Raw genomic sequence first — 27300 nt, forward strand, 5'->3', positions numbered from 1 at the left:
ATAAAGGTGCATTTTTTTTCAGTTTTGCGTCCATCCCTAATTACAAGCCCATAGTTTATAAAGTAACAGTGTTATACCCATAAATATTTAAAGAGTTCAGTCCGTAAGGTAACTATTTATGTATTTTTTTTTTATCGTAATTTTTTTCTTTTTAATTACAAAAATAAATAAATTGGGGAGTGTGGGAGTTAATGAGTTAATTTATAATGTAAAAGAATGTATTTGTATATGAAAATGTTTTTGACTGTAGTTTTACTTTTTGGCCACAGTAATTTTTTGTAATTGTGTCCTGTAACCGTAGGAAGTATGCTTACAGGAAGTTCAGTGAGGCTTAGAAACTTTTTTTTTTTCAAAATAATTGTGCAGCTTCTCATAGAAGCAGCCAATCATTGCTGGGGGGCTTAGATCAACGAACGGGAACAGTTTTTTCCCGTTCATTGATCTCCGGACGAGCCGGCGGCGGCGTGCACGGGAGCGCGTGCACGAGCAAGCGGGAGCGCGGTCAGCGGTGGGGGGTGTGTGTATCTACGCTCCTGGTGGGAAAAGGATGATAAAAGGAGTGTAGATACACGCACCCGTGGTGGTAAAGTGGTTAATAAATACAATGTATATATTCATTAAAGCGCTTGGGAAAGCGCTATACAGCATGCTTTTTCAAGCTCCTTGAGATTTCCCTATACCTTCCATTGAGCCAAAGCACTCAGAAAATGGTACATGTAGTGCGTTTGTGATTTCAAAGAAATCTTGTTCAGAGTCTATGACTTAAAGTACTACAGGCAGATGGTCAGCAGGACAGCCATGCAATGTGCATTATTTAAAAGAAAAACGTGTCAGCCCCCATATTCTCTCACTCACATCGGGTTCCCTTTCAGGCTATTATGACTATTTGACTACAAGTTCCATGACGCCTTGCTGCCTCATAACGAAGTAAAATACGCAGCCAGGGCGTGACCTAGCACTGTGTCAGCTAGCTGAGAACTACATTTCCCGTTAGCTTTTGTGCCTTCTTAGCTAATTAGAGCGAAGGGGTGTGGATAGCGTGGCCGCGTCATCCGTCTCCGGGGTGACACCGGTCTTTGGCGTCCCGCCTCTCATTTGCTATTGGCGACTCAGTGGAAGGAAAGGTGACATCATCGGTAGAGTCCCTTTTGCCGGCTTCCTATTGGTGTGAGCTGTCCCCGCGGGCCAGCGGTGGCTCCTGTTCCCGGGGAGGAAAGTGTGAAGATGGCGAAGACGTACGACTACCTGTTCAAACTGCTGCTGATCGGGGACAGTGGGGTCGGGAAGACGTGTCTGCTCTTCAGGTTCAGTGAGGACGCCTTTAACACCACCTTTATCTCCACAATCGGTTAGTGACATGGCCACACCCACCGCTCACTTCCTCCCTTTGGCTCCATCAATTAGCCATCATAGTCCGTTCACCGTGTTTCTGCTTTTCCTAGTCACTGGTGTGATGTCCATGTCGTTATCTCTGTTCTGCATCCACCTGGTTTCTGTATAGCGGAGCGTGGCTTTCCCTGTCCCAGTACCCCCTCTGTGTCTGTCTGCGTCTCCGGGAATTCCTCCTGCAACTTCCTCTGCATCCTGCAGGCTTTATTTATAGAGATGTATGTATGTAGATGGATCACTCATCACTCTGCTGCAATCAGCTACAGACACACTTTTCATCCCGATGCTATCAAGTATTTTTGCACCATGACAATCATCTTATGAGCTGTTTCTAAGCATTTCTCCTTGACCTTTAGTTGATCTTATTACTGTAGTGTCACTCATACTTCCAGAGTGTAGCCTCATTTGTGGCACATTTTAAATTTTAGTTTAAAAAAATCTTATTCCTGAACAATGAACACTCCAGTTTTTGGGCAGTATTGTACTACAGTTATAAGGTATACACATTTTGGTGCTAAAAGGGTACCAACGACCGCTTACTGTTAGCAAAAATCTGGATGTGGTCACTAGTTTGTAAGAAATGGGGCACCCAGCAGGAAATCCTATTTATGCCACAAACCATATAGTTTTAGTAAAGTTGCACCAGCAGAGACCGTAACCAAAGCAGTCGCTGTGCCCAAAGCCCAGCGGCCAAAGGTCCTAGTGTGCAATTTTAGTTTGTGTTTTCCCCTGGGTCCTCAATTTTGTACAAACTAAGGGATGCAATCAAATTGCTGCAAGCAGGAAACAGCTATTTGTCTATGATGTTTCCCACTGGTTACCCTCAACTAGATTAGCCTCCAGATTTCACTCACTATACATTTTAAAACATTTGATTAATTTTGAAAGATAAGAAATTACAGTTGGGCAATACTGTTGCCAGCTTTGCCTGGTTTGTGCATGAGATTAGTAAAAATCCTGGGGCTTGTGTGCTTAGGTGACCCAGATCCATAGGGAGCAGTTACCCAGATCCATAGGGAGCAGTTAAAAAAATCATATCACCTTCTACAACCTGAAGTGTTGTAATTGGCTGAATAGTTTGGGCATAGTTATTATGCAACCTATTCAAAACCTACCAGTTCTAAAGGATGCTGTCCACCCAATCATGTTCGCGGAATTTCCCTATGAGGATTTGAGTGTGTGTATGGGCCTTTAGGGTGCTGTCTGTGTTGAGTATTGACATAAGTATTGACATATTTATGTTTTATACCACCTCTGCATTATGCACCTAAGTTTATATTTTATACTGGCCTCACAGTGCAGGTAGCTTACTGGAGAATATCTGATTTCAGTTGGGTGTTGAGAAAAGAAAAGGATGGTCACCGCACATAACAGCGTGTTTTAGGTTATCATTATGAAACTTTACAGCACATTTACTTAATGGACCAGCTGCACTGTAGGAACATTCTACTGACAGATCATCTGCCTGTGTATAATCCGAATCAGTTTGCTTGGTGGACTCTTAAGACGATGGTCCAGTATACGGTTCTGTCATGCTTTAACATGAAGCCAAAAAGGTTTTGAATGCATGAGTGGACCTTTTGAGTTAAGCTACCTACAGTCGCTAGGGCTTTTGTCACCCTATACTATTGTCTGTGGTTGTCGCTCGTAAAAATGTGCCAACAGTGCAGGTGTGATGTGACATCATTGATGCAGTTACTAATCCACCAGGTCAGATCAGTAAGGGCAGACCACTGCATCAAGGGCTGCTACTGTCCCGACTGGGAGGCTTCCTCTCATCCTTCCCTCGTCATAGAACAGAAGAACCAGCTCGACAGTAGTTGAGCGACATGTTTGCTCACTGATAAACTGCCCCTGTACACCATGCAGTCTCAATCATAACATTTTAGTACACCACTGTAGTATAGGAATTAACAGATTAATACATTTAACAGATTGTTTAGGGGCTGTCATATTGCATGGAAGTGGTCAAATGGACCAGCCACAGCTGCTATGCACAGCCAGGCCAGAGCAGTCAAATGGACCAGCCAGAGCTGCTGTGCACAGCCAGGCTGGAGCGCAGACAAACCGGGAGCGGAGTGGGACAGAGCATGCACTGAAGGAAATCTCTTTCAGCTTCTGTTGGATTGGCTTCAGTCAGAGCCATGAAGAGGGAGCAGAACCATGGAACAGAGGGGGAAGCTGGTGAAACCAGGAGACATGTAAGCATCAGGACCCCATAATGGACACATTTGCAAGTTTTATTTTTGGGTTAATTCAGGTCCCTTGTATATTTCATAAAAAGCTTTTTCATATAGTGAAAAATATTAAAGAAAATTGTGGTTGTTTGGGGCAATTAGTTAGATACTTTTAATTTTCTAATCTACCCATGGAAAGTGGTAAGCATTTAATAGCCATGTAAATATGTTGGTTACAAGAGAGCTGTACTTAATGCAAGATCAATGTATCTATATAAACCTCAACACCACACCTTACTGTAGTTTAGTGAGAATGCAAAATGTTAATGGACCACTGAAACAGGAAGAATATGCAATATCTAGGTGTACACATTCCGTCCAACCTAAGCTCATTTATTCTCATTGAACTACGCCCCATTCCTTAAAGGTGTCATCAGGCAGTATTAAAGAAAATAAGTGCTACTTACTAGGTGCTTCCTCCAGCTCCAAGCTCCCAGCACGTCCCTCGCCGCAGCTCTGTCCCAGTCCCCGGCGATGACGTCAGGGCGACCTCCAGGACGGCCTGTACTGCGCCTGCGCAAGTGGTGCTGTCAATCACCGCCACATGGGCTGGAGCGGACCGCGCAGGCGCAGTAGTTCTGCGCCTGTGCAGTCCGCTCCGGCCCAATGGCGGTGATAGACAGCGCCGCTCACGCAGGCGCAGTACAGGCCAACCGGGAGGTCGCCCTGATATCATCACCGGGACGGAGCTGCGGCGAACGGCTGCGGGGAGAGCTGTGGCGAGGGACGTGCTTGGGGCTGGAGGAAGCCCCCGGTAAGTAGCACTTATTTCTTTAATACTGCCTGATGATTCCTTTAAAGATATTCCCAAGCAACGTAATTCCTGGTCTCGCCTTCCCCTTTCTCCGTCAGGATCAACATAATTAAAATGGACATACTACCCAAACTTTTATATAAATTTCATACAGTCCTAATTTCTTTACCCTCTAACTTCTTTGCAGCTATGAGATCAGCAATATGCTCCTTCATCTGGACTCCAGGGAAACCCAGAATTAAATATAAAACCTTGATTAAAACTAAAGGAGGCCTAGGCCTTCCTGACTTTTCCTTATACCATAAAGCAGTAGATATGACTAGGATTATAGAATGGAATTTCGCCACTCCTAACATAATAGAAACCGTTTTTTGAAAAAAATCTCTCCAACATTAGTCTAAAAACCCTCCCCTGGATCCCTTCAGCTGCCAGACCTAAAAATATAAATATCCCCTATCTCAGTAAGCAGACCCTAAGATATTGGGACCAATTAAAATATAAATTTCGACTCTCAACCAGGGCTGTGGAGTCGGAGCAATTTTGGGTGCCTGGAGTCGGAGTCAGGAAAAAAATGCACTGACTCCGACTCAGACTCATAATGAATTTGTAACTGTAATTTAAAATAGAAAATATGAATTTCTATTACATTGCCTATTTCTCAGATAATAGTCATTCAAAATTATGTATATATACAGTAATAGCTGTGTTCAGTCCACAAAAATGAAATAAACCAATCAAAATTAGTTACTTGTGCTGCTTCAATAAAGCAGTCCCCGTATTTTTAAAGTCAGATATACATATCTGATTGTGACTGTACAGTATATATGATGTGTACACAGGAATCTCTTATATATACGAAATATCTATGCTGTAAATATAAAGCCTGATGTGTAGCAGTGTCACTAATAGAGATGATCAATGAGATGGAAATAATTCTGCATTGATGCTGGTTTATGCAAATGTATGCTCTCTCTTTGCTCATGAAATCAAATAATTTGATATGTTGTTAAAATTTGGTTTGGTGACTATGAATTAAAGGGTACCTGAGGCGAATTAAAAGAAAAGCTTTATACATACCTGGGGCTTCCTCCAGCCCCCTTCAGGCCATTCGGTCCCTCGCTGTCCTCCTCCGCCACCTGGATCTTCTGCTATGAGTCCAGGTAATTCAGTCAGTCAGGGCAGTCTGGCTACGTGCCGCTTCCACAGCCAGGAGCGTTCTGCACCTGCACAATAGTGCTGCGCAGGTGTAGTATGCTCCCGGCGGCGGAGTGTGTGCATGCGTACTACACCAGACTGGCTCAAGTACCTGGACTCATAGCAGAAGATCCAGGTGGCGGAGGAGGACAGCGAGGGACTGATTAGCCTGAAGGGGGCTGTAGGAAGCCCCAGGTATGTATAAAACTTTAATTTCATCTGTCTCAGGTTTACTTTGTTACACAGTAGTACTATACTCTACATATGCTCTCCCCACAGAGCTGCAGGGAATCCACTGAGAATGTTGTGCACATTGAACACAGAGGTGTTGTCTATCACCCATAAACCTTGTTCAGATTGTGCATGAAGAATGTGTAATAGAGGAAGAATCTCCTCATTCCCCTGCAGAGTACCTGCACATCATTCTTACATGTACCCACAGTTACATTACCTAGGGCCTGATGGATGTTCTTTGTTCCGGTCTGTACCTTTTACAAGTACTCTTACCAAGGACTAGTTTTAGTCTAAAGGGAATAAATATAGTAGTCTACATATCCTTCTCACTTCAGTTGTCTTTAAAATTCCTAAGCGTTGGCAGTTGAGATGAATTTCACGTTACATACTGTTAATCAACAAAATTGTAATATGCAAATTAGGAGTCGGAGTCGGTGGAATCCTAAACTGAGGAGTCGGAGTCTGTGGATTTTTGGACCGACTCCACAGCCCTGCTCTCAACTAACATTAGTCCACTCATGCCCTTTTTTGACAAGCCATTGTTCCCGCCCGGTATCTCAGCTAATCAAATCTTCCAATAGCAGAAACAAGTTAGACCCAAACTTAAAGACGTCGCACATATCCCCCCACTTATTGATACATTCGACAACCTAAAATGGCTTTTATACAGGCAATTCCGTGGGTTTATATCCTTTTGTCAGTCTCGAGGCTAAAAAAATATAGATCTTACAAACTTTGAAACTCTATATTCATCTGAGAAAAGTCCTCGCCTACTATCTTTAACTTATAACTTGCTGAGAGGGAACACCCCTGGTGATCCACCCCAATTCATGAGATACTGGGAGTCCGCTTTAAATCAACAGTTCTTTCCTGGAGACTGGAATAAAATGTTCTCCTTAACTTATTCCATCTCAACCTGCAACAGCCTACAGGCGAGAAACTATAAAATTATAGCTCTCTGGTATAGATGCCCAACCTCACTCCACTGAATTTTTCCTGATACCCCTGATCTCTGTTGGAGAGGTCTATCTGAACCTGGCTCCCCTTTCCACATATGGTGGAAATGCCATGATTTCTGGGGTAAAGTCTTTCAAATCTATAGTGATATGACCCTTACCCCTATTTCTAACTCGCCAGAAATCGCTATCCTCTCTCTGATCCCAGGCTCTACAGTTGCAGCTAAAAAAAGCCTGCTCAGACATTCTCACAGCTGCTAGAACCACCATTGCCAGGTTCTGGAAATCGCCCTCTCCTCCTTCTATTTGTAGCTGGGCATCAGCCATGAATGAAATAATGCAGATGGATGAATTAATAAACTCAGATAATAACACACTCCACAATTTCTCCTCCACTTGGGCTGTTTGGCTAACCTAGGGACTCCCAGGGTCTCTCTTCCAAATTGTGAAGGAAGACGCTCTGTATAAATAACCTAATTGATATTCACTAACGTCAATATAATGTTTCTCTATCCATGATTCAACATTTTCCTCTGACCTGAATTATTCCCCCCCCCCCCTCCCCCTTTTTTTTTCCCTAAAGAATTGTTTTTTATGCTGGCTTTTATTACAAAATCAATAAAAGTTCATAGAAGTGGACCTCCAACCTAGGCACAGAGTCTACTTGGCAGCTCTGGATTAGTGACTCCATTCAAACCATGGTGGCAGTTGTAGTGATATAACGGTAATATCCTGTCTACCCAAAGTAGACAGGAGGCAAGGTACATTATGGTCAAGAGCTGGACTTGTACTATTCAAGATAAAGACTTCCAATATCATAATTAAAGAAAAGAGAGAGCGCTAGGCCTGCACAATTGTAGGAAAAAATTGAATTGCAAAGTTTTTTTTTTTTTGTTTTGTTTTTTTTTGTTTTTGTTTTTTTTTTAGCTTAGTACACTAAAGTTGATGGTTGCACTCGGCTGATTCTCTGGAGGGTTGGCCTCTCTGCATAAGCCTGCACACAACGTATTGATAAATGCTTCACCTGGTCCACACACTCGTCTGTTTGGCTGTAAAGGTCTAAATGCGAGACGTGCAGCAAGTATACACAGTGCAGAGCACAACTAAAGGACATATAGCACATAAAGAAATAACACTGCACCTGTCTCCTTAAGACCTTTTTATTCAGTTACACAGCCACGAATACAACAGCTTGACAAAAAATAAAGATGCATCAAACCTTGGTGATGGAGGGTGTCTGGTGAGCTGGGAAGGGTGACCAGGGGACGAACAGGACGGCACTACAGCCGTTTCACATCAAGACCGGCGCTTGCTCACGTGCAATGTCCTTAGAGAGACAGCGCCGTACGGCTCCCTTCATAGGACCTTGAGGCCGCGCCTCCGGCGCTGTCTCATTGGCTGGAGTGTGTGCAAGGAAGAGGTCAAATGTGATGGGGCGGGGATGCGCCATCTAGCGGCAAAAAAATCTGCAATCTATACATATCTGATTGTGACTGTACAGAATGTGTACACAGGAATCTTTTATATATACTAAATATCTATGCTGTAAGAATAAAGCCTGATGTGTAGCCGTGTCACTAATAGAGATGGTCAATGAGATGGCAATAATTCTGCGTTGAAGCTGATTTATGCAAATATATGCACTCCCTTTGCTCCTGAAATCAAATATTTTGATATGTTGTTAAAATTTTGGTTTGGTGACTATGAATTAAATGGTACCTGAGAAGGATGAAAAGAAAAGTTTTATACATACCTGGGGCTTCCTCCTCCAGCCCCTTTCAGGGCATTCAGCCCATCGCTGTCCTCCTCTGCCACCTGGATCTTCTGCTATGAGTCCTGGTAATTCAGCCAGTCAGCGCAGTCCGGCCGCTTGCCACTCCCACAGCCAGGAACATTCTACACCTGCGCAATACTGCTGCGCAGGTGTAGTACGCTCCTGGCAGCAGAGTGTGTGCATGCACACTACACCCGATTGGCTCAAGTACCTGGACCCATAGCAGAAGATCCAGGTGGCAGAGGAAGACAGCGAGGGACTGATTAGCCTGAAGGGGGCTGGAGAAAGCCCCAGGTATGTATAAAACTTTAATTTCATCAGTCTCAGGTTTACTTTGTTACACAGTAATACTATACTCTACATATGCACTCCCCACAGAGCTGCAGGGAATCCACTGAGAACGTTGTGCACATTGTTTTTGCAAATGTGTTACCCAGATACATGAATTACAAGGGATCTTGTAAGGATTGTGAGGTATTTATGGCAAATAAGACCCGTGGTTTACTTAATGCCTTCATAGACTCAGGCTGATATGTAGAGTTTTTTTGTTTTTGTTTTTACAGACCCTATCCTTTTTGTGTTGTGTGCATGTGTGAACAGTACTTGTGAGAGAAGTATAAATTATAATTTCCTGTGTACTTCTATAGCTGTAGACAAAGCACTATTCTGCAGTGGTGTGGTGTTTTTTTTAGGACTGAAATGGTGGTTAAAATACAACAGTTTATATTTTTTTTTTTTACCTTTCTTCATTGGTAGTAGAATACTGGTGGTCTGTAAGAGGTATGTCATATGGGAACATTTTATAAAATCGTAGTACCTTCTATTGATTATAACATAATTCTATTAGTTTTCATGTAAATGGTTTAAGGAACCATCTTGAGGTACTCTAAATTTTGTAGCACTCTAGAATTTTGACTGATTCCTCACAGGCCAGTGACAGTGACTTATTTGGTAAACAACTCTAAGAGCTACTTACAGTAATCCATATTAACTGCACTAAATTCCAACTAGGGCAGATGGATTTTGACTGGTTGCAATGCATTCCACTTCCTGTATTTTGCCTGTAGGTTATTCTTTTATCGGTACAGGTATGTAAGTAACAAAGGGGATCTCTAGCTTTATAAGCTTGATTACCTAAAGGCCTTGTCTGCTTTATATTGAATGACAGTGCTTTGTGTAAACAGTGAATGAGAATTTTATTATTCATTTTATAAAGCACCAACAATATTTATAGAGGTGGTGGTGGTAACTTTGAGGGGAGGGGGGAGTGGATATAGTATTCATGAATCCGTCTGTCCCATCCAGAGGCAGCAGGAGATTTTTTTTTTTTAAAGGTGTCCATACACTTAGATTTTCACAGCAGATTCGATCACAGTGAAAATCAAATCTGCAAGGAATTTATTTCCGAAATGATTCCTTTTCAATAGTTTTTAGGTCGACCGGTGGCCCATAACGTTGAACTTGTGTCAAACAGTGCAACTCTGCGGTTCGTCCAAGTTTTCATAGATTCCCTGTTCATGTGACTAGTTGCTGCTGAATATTTTGCTAAAGTTTGAGGAAAATAATTCAGTAAATACGTCGGTAAATTTGCTGTTAACTAAAGTAGGTTACAAAGAGTCAGTCGACCAAATGAGGAAAAAAGTAGGCAGCTTTTTGGGGGCAGAAATAGTATAATTTGTGTCACTAAAGACACCACATAATGATTGTATCTAGTTTTCTCTTGAAAGTCCTAACTCATCTGAGGGACAGGCACTGGCTTCAGGAGCTAGGCAAAGGCCATTTTTAGTCTTCTTTTTTTTTTGGGGGGGGGGGGGGGGGGGGAGGGGGTGTTCCTCCTTTTTTCTGCTTATGGAAGTATGCTTACACAGTATAGCATTCATTTTAATTCTAGATGTGCTGCATGTGCCCCTATTTTCCACTGTTTGTCAGCTGAGCATTAAAAGGATAAGGGACCACTCTCCTTCATGACAATAGCCAATGAGCGAGCCACAAACTTCCAGAGGTGCTACATGCAGTGTCTGATTGCTGAACAGCTTGACTGTCGTGAGACACTGAGCTCTTTGCTATTGGGAGTATGGTTGCTTATGAGATTGCAGATCTTCTACGTGCTGGCAACTTTGATAATACAAAATTGAAAAAAATCCTTAAATTTATACTGGAAGCTTGCTAAAATTGTTTTCTGGTTACTAGGCTGAACTGGTTGCTACATTTTTATTAACTCATTTTACTCACATTTAGCAGCAGGTCTTACTTTAAGGATTTGTGAAAAGGTTTTGATGTGTTGTTTTTGTCCAATTGATTAGAGGTGCAGTTAGACTAGTGTCTACCACCCTTGTTATGTGGAAATCCACAGCTGCTGTTGCTATTACCTAATAGCAACAATCATTCAATTAAGTTAGAAAAAAAAAAGTTTGAAACGTTTAAAAAAATTTTTTTTTTAAAGTGACAGTCCCAATAAAAAATTTTTTTTTTTAGTTTTTTTTTTTTTTTAACCCCTAGTTAATTTTTAACCCTGCATCTATACAGCACTATGGCTCCCGAACTGTCGCCCTAGCGAATGCATCCGATCACCACAAACGCGCAGGCTAGGGATAACTGTCCGCCACATGCTCAACTAGTACTAAAATATGGCCTATGGGGTATCGCTTTAACCGGGAAGGGCCAAACAATTCATTTTTACCTGTATGTGTTTTATAACTATGGGATGTGTCAAAATTTGGAAGGTTGAAGAATAATAAAAATTTGGTTTTTATGCATTTATGCCTAACTTCTCTCCATAAAATGACTATAAAATAGTTTTAAGACAAAAATATTACCAAAAGAAATACTTGATTGTACTGAAAAACAAGAAATGTATCACTAAGATGGCATAAGTAGTTAAAAAGTTACTGCTGTATACAGGTAGTCCCCAGCAGGGCTGTGGAGTCGGAGTTGGAGTCGGGGCAATTTTGGGCACCCGGAGTCGGAGTTGGATTCGGAGTCGTGGTTTCAGAAACTGAGGAGTCAGTCGCATGATTTTTGTACAAAATCCACAGCCCTGTTAAGTATTAGACGAAGGAGTCGGAGTCAGAGTCTGAGCAATTTTGGGTACCTGGAGTAGGAGCTGGAGTCGGAGTCGTGGTTTCAGAAACTGATGAGTCGGAGTTGGAGTCGGAAGACTTTTGTACTGACTCCACAGCTCTGGTCCCCAGCTTACGAACGACCCGCCAATACGAACGCCCGCCGATCCGCCGCAATGTCATGAAGCCAAGGACTACCTCTCGTACCCACTTTCCTAAAGCAGAGTTTGCACAGCAGAAGCAAGTCACACCTCTTCCTTGAAGGCCCGGGCCAATCAGCAACATCCTCTCCCTTCAATGTTCCTCCCAGCGGCTTCACAACCATCGCGTAATGACGCAATCAAAAGGAGCCGCCTCGTCTCCTCCTGATTGCGTCAATACGTGACGCCACTGGGAGGAATGCTGAGGGGAGAGAGGACGTCGCTGATTGGCCCGGGCCGGCATGGAAGTGGTGAGACTTGTTGCGGCTTCTGCTGCACATACTCTGCTTTAGGAAAGGGGACATGAGAGACGCAAAGGAGGCAGAAGGGGAACAAAGGAGGCATAACTGGGATATAAGGAGACACAGAGGGAGACACTGCAAGCACGGGGACAGAGATGGCACAGCATTCCGACTTAAGAACGGATACAGGTTAAGAACGAACCTACAGTCCCTATCTCGTTCGTTAACCGGGGACTACCTGTAAATACGACACGGCTAAAGTGTGAAAATGAGGTAAAAACTATGGAATGTGAACTTGTTAATCGGCTGCAATGCTGAGGCACTAATAACGTGTGAATATATGAAGTTTACTACAAAGCATGCTACTGTTAGTGGGCTTTGAGAACAGGGTTTGGGAGTTGCACAAAAACATTTAAATAAAACAAAAATGTGTAATTAAAAAATCAGGGCTTCAACTGTTTGATTTCTGAAGCCTGTTTGCGTTAAAGGAAGTGCACAATGGAAAGCTCCCCTCTGCCGCTTTCCCCGCCACTGCCCAGACTCTCCATTTAGTAGTACGATGTAATTTACAGTGTTTATGGTGCAGCACCATGTAGCAAATGCATACACATGTGATTTTTGTGCATTGGAGAAGGGTAGCCACATTCACTTGCATTGAATAGGGGTGCACTAGTCTGTGCCCTATTGTGGCCGGCAGTGGTGCAAAGCTAGGAATACCATGCTACCAGTGTTAACAGGACCTTATTGGATGAAAGTAAGGTTTTTGTAGTGTAGGCAAGTCTCATTGGTTATTATAATTGGTGTCCTCTTTGTGGCACTTGAGAACTTAAAGAGAACCCGAGGTGTGTTTAAAGAATGTTATCTGCATACAGAGGATGGATCTGCCTATACAGCCCAGCCTCTGTTGCTATCCCAAACCCCACTAAGGTCCCACTGCACTCTGCAATCCCTCATAAATCACAGCCGTGCTGTAAGGCTGTGTTTACATCTGTAGTGTCAGTCTCAGCTGCTCCCCCGCCTCCTGCATAGCTCCGGTCCCTGCCCCCGTCCCTTCCCTCCAATCAGCAGGGAGGGAAGGGATGCAGGCGGGGACTGGAGTTCTGCGGGAGGCGGGGGGAGCAGCAGACTGACACTATAGAGATAAACACAGCCAGCTCTGACAAGCTGTTTGTCAGCAGCGTGGCTGTGATTTATGAGGGATTGCAGAGTGCAGGGGGACCTTAGGGGGGTTTGGGATAGCAACAGAGGCTGGGCTGTATAGGCAGATCCAGCCTCTGTATGCAGATAATATTCTTCAAACCCACCTCGGGTTCTCTTTAATAGCAAGAGTGGAATGTGAAAGGCCTGGCCCACTGATCAAAGCTCCTCTTCTTGTGCAGAGAAGACCAGGCTGGACTTAACGGTGCATCTTGCATAGGAGTATCTAGGGCATTGTGTGTTGCACTAATGCTGAAAAGTCACACATACATGTAAATATTGACCCTGCTTAGGAAATGTGCTTGCTAAAACAGTCAGTACAAGGCATGAAGTCACATTATTTCTGTGTGATTACAGCAAAGAGGCATTGCCCACCTTGCAAGGTATTTTTAATGTCAAAGACTGCTTATTAATCTGTCACTCTGGCAGGGGGCTAATATATATTGTGTGTTTATTATAATACGTATGCACCACAGTAGAAGCAGAGAGTGATGACTCACTATGGCTGTATATGAGCTTTCCTCCATGGTAACACTGCATATACACCCACTCTTATGCTGTATATCAGGAGCTGGCAAGCTGCTCGCCCAGTGATCTATTCTGACAATGAAGCACACTGACAGAACCCTTTCATTGCCAGAACAGTTCATGCTGCCTCCTGTGAAAGATAGTAAATCGCCATTTTAGCATTGCTGTAATCTACAACAGTTCACAAATGGACATGTCATTTTGGGCTTCAGACTTTTTAAAAGTTCCATTTTCCCTTTGCATTAAAGAGGAACTTTGGTGAAAATAATGTAGTAAAAAAAGTTCTTCATTTTTTACCATAATTATGTATAAATGATTTAGTCAGTGTTTGCTCATTGTAAAATCTTTCCTCTCCCCGATTTACATTCTGACATGGTGACATGGTGACATTTTTACTGTGGGCAGGTTATGTAGCTGCTCCTAGCTGTTTTGGCTGTTAGAGACAGCTGTAAACAGCTAATTCCTGTCTGTGAACATTGTTAAATTGTGGCAGTTTGCCCAGAGTACTGCGTACTCAGAGCTTCTTGTGGGAGGGGTTTCAGCACGAAATTAGTCATACAGCGCCCCCTGATGGTCTGTTTATGAAAATCATTATATTTATCATGTAAAAGGGGGTATCAGCTACTGATTGGGATAAAGTTCAAATCTAGGTTGGAGTTTCTCTTTAAGGCCCATACACACGGCATACATTTTCTGTAGTTGAGGCAACGACAAACAGACAAGAGACAACAGCATATTTTATGGCTGCGACAATTCAAGTTCGTGAGAGTTGTACACACATGACAGCAGAAAGAGTGAAAACACGACGGAAGCTGTCTGCCATAGACTATGTATAGTAGTAGTACTATGCTGTCTGTATAAGACTTTCGTACACACGACAGGACACCAACAGACTAAGCGACGGTTTGTGAGACAAGTCACAAGCGATTCACCAGTTGAATCACTCAAACATGGCTGTGTCTGCAGACAGTCTGCTGACAGTCTTTGTCTTTTGCAGCGTACACACGAACAAACTGTCGCTCAACATGTGTCTGTACAGACATTAGTATGCTGTGTGTATGGGCCTTTAACCACATTGCTGTGCGCCTTTTGGGGATTTCCAGAAAGACCACAGTTGTTGCACACAGCAGGCATTCTCTAACACTGTCACCTTCCTGTTGTTCCCAACTTCACCTCAGGGCTCTTAAGATTTCCCTCTCTACAGGATTTCTTGCGACTTCTTAACCATTCCATTGCTGAACACAAGCCTGATGTTTCCTTATGAGGTTCCAATTGTGTGAGTTGTAATTGTGAGGTGTGAAGATGACACATTTGCATCCTCTCCCTGCTCTGAGATTCTTCAGTAAGGCAATCTGAGAAGTAGGGTGTGCTTTTTCTCTACCTCACCCTTTTCTTCTTAAAAATGCAGCTGTTGCATTTTGAAAAATCAATGCCCTGATGAAAATCTTGACGGGTTTCTTGTTGGTAATCCTGCTGTAAGGGAGGGTTGCCTGTGGCCTAATGGCAGCAACCAACCCTTGCTTCCTCTTTGTCAATAGAAGTTTCTTAATCTTGTAAAACTGATGCAGCGTAAGCTTTTTTTTTTTATTTGGACAGAGCCATGCTAGGAGAGCTCTGTACAGACCTTATTAACATGGTGTGTGGCTTACAGAATTGCTTTAAGGAATCATACTATGCTGCTGCCTTCTGCCCAGTATAAAGTATTTATGCAAGTTTAAATGTAGTTAATGCGGTAGGAAATACACTATGCTATGTTCACATGGAATTCGGAGCTAATAAAATATTAATCCTATGAGCACTCTCATGCAGTTATCTAAAAGGGCCAGAGAGACTGATGAGGGTTTTCTTTTCTTTGTGTACTCTAGTCTTTTTTTAGTTGTTGCCTTAATTTGCGTTGACAGTGCCTGCATGATCGGTTAATTCAAACTTTTTTATTTAAGAGGCACACTTCAAGATGTAGGTAAAAACCACATCCATTTGAAGTATCTCATGCTAACCATTCACACCTCCACTTTTGATTGGCCAATCATTGGCACATTCTACCACTTCCATATAGTATAAAAGCTTACCTTATGTTTATAGTATTCAAGTGCATTTGGCTACATAGAGATGGTGAAATTGACCAGTGATTGGCCAATCAAAATTATACGTGTGTGCCAGGCTTTAGTAATATTCAGTATCTTATTTCTACTGCCCTTTTTTATCTTCCCTGCAAAGGGGCTACGGTCTTTCTAATGGTGTGAGCGCTATGTACAGGATAGGGAGTATTCACTGTATTTTCTAGCTTGCTGGGCATAGTTACCTCATCCTGTCATCCTAAGACCATAAAGTTGCAAAAAAAAACAAATTTCTTATCACTTTGTGCAAAGGGTTGTTGTTGTTGTTATAGCAAAACCTTGGATTGCAAGTAACTTGCTTTGCCAGACCAGCAAACATGTTTATAAAATTTTGAATTGATAAGCAAGCAATGTCTTGGTATACAAGCACTGTATGCACGTTACATGCGTGTCATGTCCTTACAACTGAGCCTATAGTTCTTTCCTTCTTTGACGCTGCAGGATTGTACTTAAAGTGTAGTGACTGTTCAATGTCACATTTCCATTAAATCCTCAAAAGTAGCCAAAAACAATTTAACATTGGATAAGTTCCTTGTTAAAATAACTCTTGTGAAAATAATGTAATTTAAAAAGGTGCTTCATTTTTACAATTATGTAAACATGATTGTCAATGTTTGCCCATTGTAAAATCTTTCATCTCTTTCATCTCCCTGATTTACACACATTTACCTCATGGTGACTTTTTACAGCTGCCAGGTTATGTCAGTGGAAGGAGATGCTCCTTGCTTTTTTGGCAGTTGGAAACAGCTGTTTCCCACAATGCAGCAAAGCTCCCACAGTGTGTCAGAACCATGGTCCTGATATTACACTGTGGAAGGGGTTTCACCACAATATCATCCATACAGAACCCCCTGATGATCCTTTTGTGAAAAGGAAAAAGATTTCTCATGGGGAAGGGGGTATCGGCTACTGATTGGGATGAAGTTCAATTCTTGGTTATGGTAGATTGCAGCGCTGTACAATGTAAATAGACGTAGTTTTAGCTGTCTAACAGTCTGCTAGCTGCGCTCGCTGCTGACAGACTGTTGACGGAGCTCAGCTTTGTCACTCAAGCGTGGATGCGATCCCCGCTGATCTCCTCCCCAAAGACTTGACACCTTTCGCTGTTAGGCGGTCCTGGGTGACCGCCAATTGGCGTTAGATGGTCGTAAGGTGGTTAAAGCCACCTAGGGGAAAAAAATGGTTGGGGTGAGGCAACAGATGGCAATGATATGTTTGTTATGCTAGGAATACCCAATGAGTTTTTTCACAGATAGATGGCTTGATAGATAATTCTTAACAGGTCTGATCTGATTTCGATCGTTTTTTTTTTATCGGTTTTCTCATAGAAGTAAATAGAAATTGATCTGAAAATCGATCGGCCAGTAAATCTGCCGAAAAAACTTATTGTGTATTCCAAGCATTTTAGTGAGTCTTTCTATACAATCACCCTCATCCTCTCATCTCCCTCACACCAGCCACAATTCAAAAGTTAAGTTCAGGTTTATTTTACTTGATATAGTTCAGTGCTTTTGTATAACAATTTTTTTTCTATAAATGTTTTTGTTTTGTTTTTTTCCCATTAATTCTTATGTGGGAGGTCGCTAAGATGTTTTAAATTACAAGCATATTTCCAGAATAAATTGTGATTGCAAACCTACTGTATATAACACCAACATTTTCCTTGGTGCAGGGATGCATCAATATATCTTGCATGACTTTAGTGTGAACATACAGTGGGTTGCAAAAGTATTCGGCCCCCTTGAAGTTTTCCACATTTTGTCACATTGCTGCCACAAACATGCATCAATTTTATTGGAATTCCACATGAAAGACCAATACAAAGTGGTGTACATGTTAGAAGTGGATTGAAAATCATACATCATTCCAAACATTTTTTACAAATAAATAACTGCAAAGTGGGGTGTGCGTAAATATTCAGCCCCCTGAGTCAGTACTTTGTAGAACCACCTTTTGCTGCAATTACAGCTGCCAGTCTTTTAGGGTATGTCTCTACCAGCTTTGCACATCTAGAGACTGAAATCCTTGTCCATTCTTCTTTGCAAAACAGCTCCAGTTCAGTCAGATTAGATGGACAGCGTTTGTGAACAGCAGTTTTCAGATCTTGCCACAGATTCTTGATTGGTTTAGATCTGGACTTTGACTGGGCCATTCTAACACATGAATATGTTTTGTTTTAAACTATTCCATTGTTGCCCTGGCTTTATATTTAGGGTTGTTGTCCTGCTGGAAGGTGAACCTCCGCCCCAGTCTCAAGTCTTTTGCAGTCCCCAAGAGGTTTTCTTCCAAGTTTGCTCTGTATTTGGCTCCATCCATCTTCCCATCAACTCTGACCAGCTTCCCTGTCCCTGCTGAAGAGATGCTGCCACCACTATATTTGACAGTGGGGATGGTGTGTTCAGAGTGATGTGCAGTGTTAGTTTTCCGTCATACATAGTATTTTGCATTTTGGCCAAAAAGTTCTATTTTGGTCTCATCTGACCAGAGCACCTTCTTCCACATGGTTGCTGTGTCCCCCACATGGCTTGTGGCAAACTGCAAACGGGACTTCTTATGCTTTCTGTTAACAATGCCTTTCTTCTTGCCACTCTTCCATAAAGGCCAACTTTGTACAGTGCATGACTAATAGTTGTCCTATGGACAGAGTCTCCCACCTGAGCTGTAGATCTCTGCAGCTCATCCAGAGTCACCATGGGCCTCTTGACTGCATTTCTGATCAGCGCTCTCCTTGTTCGGCCTGTGAGTTTAGGTGGATGGCCTTGTCTTGGTAGGTTTACAGTTGTGCCATACTCCTTCCATTTCTGAATGATCGTTTGAACAGTGCTCCGTGGGATGTTCAAGGCTTTGGAAATCTTTTTGTAGCCTAAGCCTGCTTTAAATTTCTCAATAACTTGATCCCTGGCCTGTCTGGTGTGTTCTTTGGACTTCACAGTGTTGTTGCTCCCAATATTCTCTTAGACCACCTCTGAGGCCCTCACAGAGCAGCTGTATTTGTACTGACATCAGATTACACACAGGTGCACTCTATTTAGTCATTAGCACTCATCAGGCAATGTCTATAGGCAACTGACTGCACTCAGATCAAAGGGGGCCGAATAATTATGCGCACACCACTTTGCAGTTATTTATTTGTAAAAAATGTTTGGAATCATGTATGATTTTCGTTCCACTTCTCATGTGTACACCACTTTGTGTTAGTCTTTCATGTGAAATTCCAATAAAATGGATTAATGTTTGTGGCAGTAATATGACAAAATGTGGAAAACTCTAAGGGGGCCGAATACTATTGCAACTCACTGTAAATACTTGTAAGCTATTGTATGTATGACTATAACCAATGTTAATCTAGATTTCTATGTATCCATTATGATGATTTATGTGAAAACCTTTTTTTCTGGAGCAAGGTGATTTTTAAATAATATCCTTCTAATCTAGGGGTGTTCTAGGCAAAGCATTCCATGTTGTATTATGGATTCATACTTATGAATGTGGGGTCATATAAACTGGCTCCTTCTCAAAAGCTTTCTATCGAAATTTAGCTCAAGGGAGAAAAGTGGTGTTTTCTGTAGCTATCAAATGGTAGCCTTCCTTTTCCTAGCGTATATTATAAAATGGAGAATACTTGGTTGCTGTGGCAACCAAATTACGCACTCTATCATTGATGTAAGCTATAACTCGTGTGCAAGGAGGGAAAAGAATATGTCAGCTAACAGTGGTTGTTTACATTTGATGAGTGCTACCAGCATTTCTGACTTCATCCACCTGTCTACATGACAAGTCATTAAACATTTAATATTCAGTTCCCATACAGACAAATCTTATACAGAAGAACTTATCTGTTTACTGCCCTGAGACATGTTTATATGAGCTCTGGTTACTTCAAACTTTTTACAAGCATTTATTCAATTCACTTTTTCTCCTACATTTTTTCTTCTAGGCAACATTTACCACATTATCAATAAAATGCCTTCTAAGCCACCAGCAAGCAAGAAAATACTATAATATAAATATTTGCAACTGTACTTTTATACCTACTTTTTGGTACTTTTTCAAGTGCAGAGTTGTGAAAAGTTATTTTAAAGTAAACATGTGGGGAAAAAAATGACTTTGGTACTTGCCTCAATAGAGGGAAGCCTTTGGATAATCCAGAGATCCTCCTCCAACCCACCACTGCTTGCTAAGAGCCTCTTCGCAGCCACGCTCCTGTACGTGTATCAGTGCGGCTGCACTGCACAGGCACAATGACGGCCTGCGCAGTAGCACAGAGGCAAAAGCTATGCACGAGTGGCTCTGTGCTACTGCCCAGACCATCATTGTGGCCATGCGAACATATTAGTAGAAAATGTACCTGGTGTCCCTGAATGCTATGTGAGGAGAATTCCACATAGCTAAACCTATTCTAAGCATCACTGAGAGGGCGTGGCTATACAGCAATATGTACATATAGGAAGTGTTTGTGATGCTGAAACCAGCAAAATTAAATAATTGACTGCATTCTACTATATGGCGCTACAGTGCAGACATTCAAGTTCATACAGTAGTACGTTTTTAAGAGATTGCTTTGATGTTTTAACAGCTGTATTTGTTACTGTCCTGCTATTCATCCTGATTGTTATGTCTGCTACAAGCTGTTTAGCTCATCCAGATAAAATGAGGATGTCATCAAGTTTCCACTAGTTGTTTGGCAGCGTATTATATTTCAAATTTTCTTTCTGTGGGGAGAACAATTGTTCGGTGGAAGCTGACCTGTGTGCTACATGTAACATCCTTGCATTTGCACTGTGCAGGCCTGGCATGCATTCTACAGGAAGTGGTCTCTTAACTTTCTGTACAATCCATGACGCACACGGGCCACTTCCTGCCCCAAACAAAAGAATGGGAGGTGTTCGTCTAAATACATATCATTGCTTGTTATCTTAGTCATGATTTTTTTTCTATTTTTCTTTCAGGCATTGATTTCAAAATCCGCACTATAGAATTAGATGGAAAGAAGATTAAACTCCAGATATGGTATGTTAAACCTATGCACAAACATTTTTGTTCATATCATTGTCAGTGGTAAAATCAAACCCCATGTTTGACTTTCAATATCAACAAAAATGTTTGCAAATGAGAAACAGTGGGCACTTAAAATTATGTCACTTGATGACAAACAAGCATTCAACAATTATTATTTTATTTTTTTTAATATTTTTTTTCTGATTAGTTTTGATCAGAAGGCAAAAAGTTGTATTTGGTTTTTTATCCTAGTTCTTTATTTTAGCCTCATAAATGCCACTGTAGCAAATGACCCAGAATAAAAAGTAATGCAAGACTACCTTTTTAAGTTTAGTTGCATGGTTATCAATAAACCTTTCCATTTGCCACAGCGATACTTGCTGACTGTGCAGGTTTTCACTGAATAGAGAATAGTACTAGAATTTTGTTTGCAGTTCCAGCTACAGATAATCTGATATTGCAGTATAATTAGTCCTGATGTTGGGCACAGTGGAATGTACAAAGGGCCCTGTGTATAATTAAAAATCATTGGCAAAATAAAGAAAATGGAGTTTCCTTTATCTTTTTATGTAGGTTTTTTTTTATACTTGTGCCTTACACTTGGTGTCAGTGATGGTCATGATAGTGGGAGTAAACCTTCATAGTAAACAGAAGTCTAAAGGTCACTAAAGTCTGTTTCTTTCAATAGTCCATGTAGTATGGTGTATATTGCTTAAAGAACAGCTGTCCCTTTCTTCCACATAGGGTTCTGTACACGAATAATGTGAGATATAGAAATTATAGCAGCTTTTTTCTTCTATATATATTTTCTTGCTATATATCACAATATGATTTCATTTAAAAATGATGGCTTCAAAACAGATTTTGTCTTGAACTAGGTCTCTGAGATATTAAAAAAAAAAAAAAAAACAACAAAAAAAAACGGCCATTTGTGAGGTGACTACACTTTAATATTCTTAAAGCCTCATCTACATGCGTAGATGACGCTCCGATGTAACTTATCAATCGAGCCACTGATGCGGCTCGATTGATAAGATCCGACAGGGCGGATCTTGCCACCGCCGATTCCCTCGTTCCCCACGAGGGGACAATGGCAGGGAATCGAGCGGAAGATAAGCGGGGCAGGGATGAGGGCGGATCAAATCCGACGCACGTGGCGGGGACGTGGAAGAGGCGATCCGGCGGCTAATCGAGCCGCCGGATCGCAGCGTCATCTACGCGTGTAGATGAGGCTTAACAGCTTTCCAGTTAACCTGCAGTGGGTTGCTGCCTGTTTATCTGGCAGTAAAGGTGGGTACACACATCAGATAAAAGTATTTGGAAAAAAAAAAATCACAAACCAATTTTACCCCCTTCCATGTAATGAGAGCCATACTCTACACAGTCTATTCTATTGATCTGAACTCCCCATCAGATAAAATCTTTGCAGGATGCTGTGCACAAAGATGCTGTACACATGCAACAGATCAGTATCTGCAAAAGATCTGTTTCTGAAAAAGATCCGTTCCTGCAAAATGCATTTATAGTCTGATATCTGCAGATCCTCCTTACACACCTTGTTTAACAGACATTCATCTGCAGATCTGAAGATCCATCCTGGTGGATCTGATCTGCAGATGAATGTCTGTTAAACGAGGTGTGTATGAGGATCTGCAGATATCATAGACTATGAATGCATTTTGCAGGAACAGATCTTTTGCAGATACTGATCTTTTGAATGTGTACAGAATCTTTGTGTGCAGCATCTTGTAATCGCACTACCGAATGACGTACTGGTGAAATAAATATGTCACACTTTGCCTAATATGCGGCTTGACCTTTAAAGTACATATACTATAGAGAGGCCAATCATGGAGTCTCTCTTCTCTCGGTCAGAGTTGTAATATGTGTATACTCTGCCCCCAGAGATTTACTCGAATGGATATGCATACAATTGGTTGTGTATTCAGAAGAAGTCACGGAAAAGTGTCCCAAGAGAGTTGCATGCAGGCTGTGTTTAACTGCAGGGGTCTTTGCTGATCCCCCCCCCACACACAGGTTGTTGTGGGGTGTAGCTATACTGCAGGATAATAGTCACTGCCAAACAAATTGTGTACTAAACGCGACTCTTGGGCACTCATGAGTACATCACCAAATGCAACAAATGCTTTGTTGAAAAGGCTGGTACTGGCATGTGTACTCAGCCTAGTAGTCTGTGTCAACAGAGCAATTAAGCCTCATAGGGGGTAAATGGGAACCTTCACAGAAGGTAGCTGGGTGAAAATAGAATCACCATTGAGGTGTACAGCGTGAGGAAGATAGTGTCAGGAACATTAGGGTGCCTTCCTTAATGCCATACCGCATTGCCAAAGGCATATTAGGGTGGGAGTGAGCCATACAGTCCATATTTCACTGAAGCTTAGCTGCGATTAGTTAGTGAGAAGAGACTGCTTTAAAGTTTGTAATGCTGTACTGTATCCACTACAGGGTCACTTTAAACCTCCTGCGTTTGTACTTAGTCATTCCAAATTGTTTGGATAGAAGAAAAATATTATTTTTCAAATATGAATTGAAATATGTGTAACATATTCAGTTTCTTTTTCACTTAAACATAACATGGATGCAAGCATTATATCTGGGTTATTTGTCATAGTTGAACATTTTTATTCTATTTTGAAACCTTTGACTTGACTGGTTGTCATAGTGAATGAGCATATAGTGTAATTTTGAATTTCCTGACAATCGCCCTAGTCAGCATGCTCTACTCACATATATCCTCTTTTTGTCTTGTGACTAAGGTGTTGGTTTTGAGATAGGGAAGATGGCCAGGAAAAGAAAATTGCATTTAGCCTGTTATTTAAACTCCCTGGTTAAAACGTGTGTCTATAAGATTTTCTTATTTTTAATGCTAAGGCAGGATTCTGTTTTTGTCCTTGGTGAATTTTTGCATCAAAGGAAAAAAAAACACTTGAGCTATTTCCTGAGACACGCCTTTGTGTATTTTACCATATATATCAGTGGGAACATTAGAGAAAACACCTACCCTGCTCTCTGCTTCATTCTTCACTGCTCAGCCTGCTTTTTACCAGCCCTGATAAAATCCCAGACTGAGCATTCAGTTTGGCTTTGCTCAGGAATCCTTATAGCTGAGTCTGTCTTCTCTGATGTCTTTTCAAGCCCAAGCCTGCCCCCTTCTGGCTCTGCTATAATGACTCAGCTATAATTCCTGAGGAAAGCCAGACTGAATGCTCAGTCCCGGGTGATATCAAGCAAGCTGAACCGTGAAGAATGAAACAAAGTGCAGGAGAGGTGTTTTCTCTAAAGTTCCCACTGATATACTGTATATGGTAAAATACATGAGGGTGCTTCGTCTCTGGTTCACTTTAAGGTGCCCATAATCTAACAATGTGTGCGCTGATCTACCTAGAGACAGATCTTTCTCTGATCGGACAGAGATCTGTTAGCTGCCCATACACGGCAGGCCAATTCTCGGTTTTCACACCCCTGCCATTGTAACATAACACACACGCCACTTGCTATACGCGGCAGCCATGTAGGAAGCAAATGGGGAAGCAGCGGCACCTGGAACAAGTGAGATTTGAATGCACCGGCATCGGGGGACACATTAACATTTGGGGGGACAGCAGCAGGGGGTTCCGTAACGTTTGTGATCTCGCACACCCAATTGATCATGTCTGCCCGAGATTTTCCAGCATGCTTGATCAATAATTTTGACCATTTCTGTCCGAAATTGGTCAAATCGTCGATCAAGCTTGCTTGTTGCGGCACTAAATTTATTTTGTTTAACTTTGATTCGGACATTGATTGATGTATGGTCAGCTTTAGGGAAATTTTAGCATTGATGATAGATGCAGATAATTCTGTGGAGGTAGGGGTTGTTCATTCCTCCCTAGTCCATAGAGATGAATGGGTACTGTGTCTCCATGATGCACTGCAACTCTTCCCTTTCAGTCATGTGACTTCTACTTTTGAGCTTCTTTGTTACATACAACTACACATTAATACTTGAGGTATTGAACTGCTATTGCACAGGCTTATATGACATTTGGGGGTAGTGGGGAGAACATTGCTTTTGGCGGGTGCTTTGCTGAATAAGGGTTGGTTCACACGGGCTTCTGCTGAGCTTTCACTCGGCGCCACGTTCAATTGCTGGTGGTTAAACTCCAGCGTTTAGGCGCTAGCATTTGAAGGCTTTTGGGAAGCCTTCAAGGCCAGCAGTTTGGGTCTCTGCACTTGTTTCCCGGCATTTACCACCTATGAAAGCAACAGGTTGCTTTTGAGATGAGACAACGTCTGGATCTACCGCCATGCCTGCAAAAGCCAGCTCTAAACGCTCCTATTCACGTGACTGGGATGGCGATAGATCCCAAAAAACGCCACGCCCTTAACGCCACAAAGACGCCAGTGTGAACAGCCCTTAATTTGCTGGCCGAGGGGGCACCAGGGGCTGTACACAGGCTAGATCCTCAGCAGAGGCGGTTGTTATTGACTATGCTGACCGTCCTTACCAATATTTGCCAGTCGGGACAGCAGAGTCCTAATAGCTTTGTGAAGCTTTCTGCCCAGCTGAACAGTGCTGTGAATGCAAGTTCTTTGTTAAAGCAGTGCCTGTATTTTCCATGCAATATTTTAACGTTTTGGGGTTTGTTTGTTTTTAGGGACACAGCAGGGCAAGAGAGATTTCGCACCATCACCACAGCATATTATAGAGGAGCTATGGTATGTCTCATGTTTGAGCTCACTGTTGTGGTTTTTTCATGTGCTTTTCTTGCTCTTTCAATGAATGTTCCTCATAATACTTGTGCTGTCATGGTATGTCTTCCTCTACATTTTACCATGCCTCATGTCAGTCCTGTCTATAACATCTCTATTGTCTCTGTAACCTTTTCTCCTGACTTGCTCAATTGTGTGCTGCATTTTTCTGTGCTTCCAACAGTTCTGTTTTGTAATACTGGCCTCATTCTTTCTTCATCTCAGGGTATTATGCTGGTGTATGACATCACCAATGAGAAATCTTTTGACAACATTAAAAACTGGATAAGAAACATTGAGGAAGTAAGTTCTGGTTCCATTGCAGTTGTGCAAACTTTGATTATTCATGGTTTTCTAGGGTGTGATATTAGTTATCTAGGTTGCCTTTGACAAATAGTTTTGCTGTAACAGCTGGCATAATACAATATAAGAATTGGGACTCATTTGAACTATTCTTGCCATTTCATAGCCAGCAAGTTATCAGTTATTTATTGAAATACTGGAGGAGTTTCTTACCTTGGTAGCTTTTGATAGAGGTTTTCATAATGCTTTCCTTAAAGTGGATCCGTGATGAACTTTTACTCATTGCATAATTGTGTCCCTTTCCTATAGTTTATAGGGCATTCCTCAAGCCAAATACTTTTTTTGTTTTTGTTTTAATACTCGAATTCCCTATAAACTAAACAAGCCTCGCCCACAGCCTTCAGAGTGCCAAGGCACTTTCAGACAGTAGCAAGGGCTTATGGGAGCTCAGTCTGGGCAGGAGGAGGGGGAGGTGTTACTAGCCAGAGATTTCGGAGACAGAGGGGAGGAGGGAGGAGGAAAGGGGACTGAATTTACACACAAGAAAGCTGATACCATCTCCAGCTCTTAGCCTGTGACAATATGACAAAAAGAACATGGCTGCCCTTATTGTATCACAGGAATAAATCATACACTTTTTAAACTTTTGCAGCTAGATATGCTGTGTAAACTATCTAAACTTTAGATAAGATATATAGACAAGTTACTTGTTATAGTTAGTGTTTCATCTCGGATCCGCTTTAAAGGGCAACTGAAGCAAGAGGGATATGGAGGCTGCCATATTTATTTCCTTTTAAGCAATACCAGTTGCCTGGGTATCATGCCGATCCTCAGCCTCTAATACTTTTAGCCGTAAATCCTGAACAAGCATGCAGCAGATCAGGTGTTTCTGACATTGGCAGATCTGAAAGATTAACTTCATGTTTGTTTCTGGCATTATTCAGACACTACTCTATCCTAATAGAACAGCAGGACTGCCAGGCAACTGGTATTATATAAAAGGAAATAAATATGGCAGCTTCCATATATTTCTCACTTCAGGGGAATGTCTGAGCTATTAAAAAAAAAAAAAAAACAACCAAACGTCTACTTACCCAGGGCTTCCTCCAGCCGCTTGCAAGCTACATGTCCAACCAATGCTGCAGCTCCGCTCTCAGCTGCTGGCGCAGGGTCTCCGCCGGTGCAGAGGCCAACCTTGCAAGGTTAGCCTCTACTGCGCCTGCGCGAGCGCCGCTGTCAATCAAGTCCACGTTGTCCGGAGTGTACTATGCAGGCACAGAACGCCCCCGGCTACTGGAGTGAGATGAGGGTGCGCTCACGGCCAGACTGCACCTACGCTAACTGGCCCTGAATGGATGACTTATTG

The 27300-nt window shown here is 42.1% G+C and overlaps 1 protein-coding gene across 1 annotated transcript in view; it reads left to right on the plus strand.

Annotated features, from left to right (window-relative positions):
* The first annotated feature begins 1127 nt into the window (after positions 1-1127).
* Positions 1128-27300, plus strand: part of RAB8B (RAB8B, member RAS oncogene family) — a 42766-nt gene continuing 16593 nt past the window's right edge. The window contains exons 1-4 of the mRNA XM_068275783.1: positions 1128-1348; positions 20831-20891; positions 25538-25598; positions 25857-25934. Coding sequence (XP_068131884.1) covers positions 1225-1348; positions 20831-20891; positions 25538-25598; positions 25857-25934 — 324 coding nt within the window. The 5' untranslated portion in view covers positions 1128-1224. The remainder of the gene's footprint in view (positions 1349-20830; positions 20892-25537; positions 25599-25856; positions 25935-27300) is intronic.

Source organism: Hyperolius riggenbachi, chromosome 3 (assembly GCF_040937935.1).
Source record: "Hyperolius riggenbachi isolate aHypRig1 chromosome 3, aHypRig1.pri, whole genome shotgun sequence".
NCBI classification, from domain to species: Eukaryota; Metazoa; Chordata; class Amphibia; order Anura; family Hyperoliidae; genus Hyperolius; species Hyperolius riggenbachi.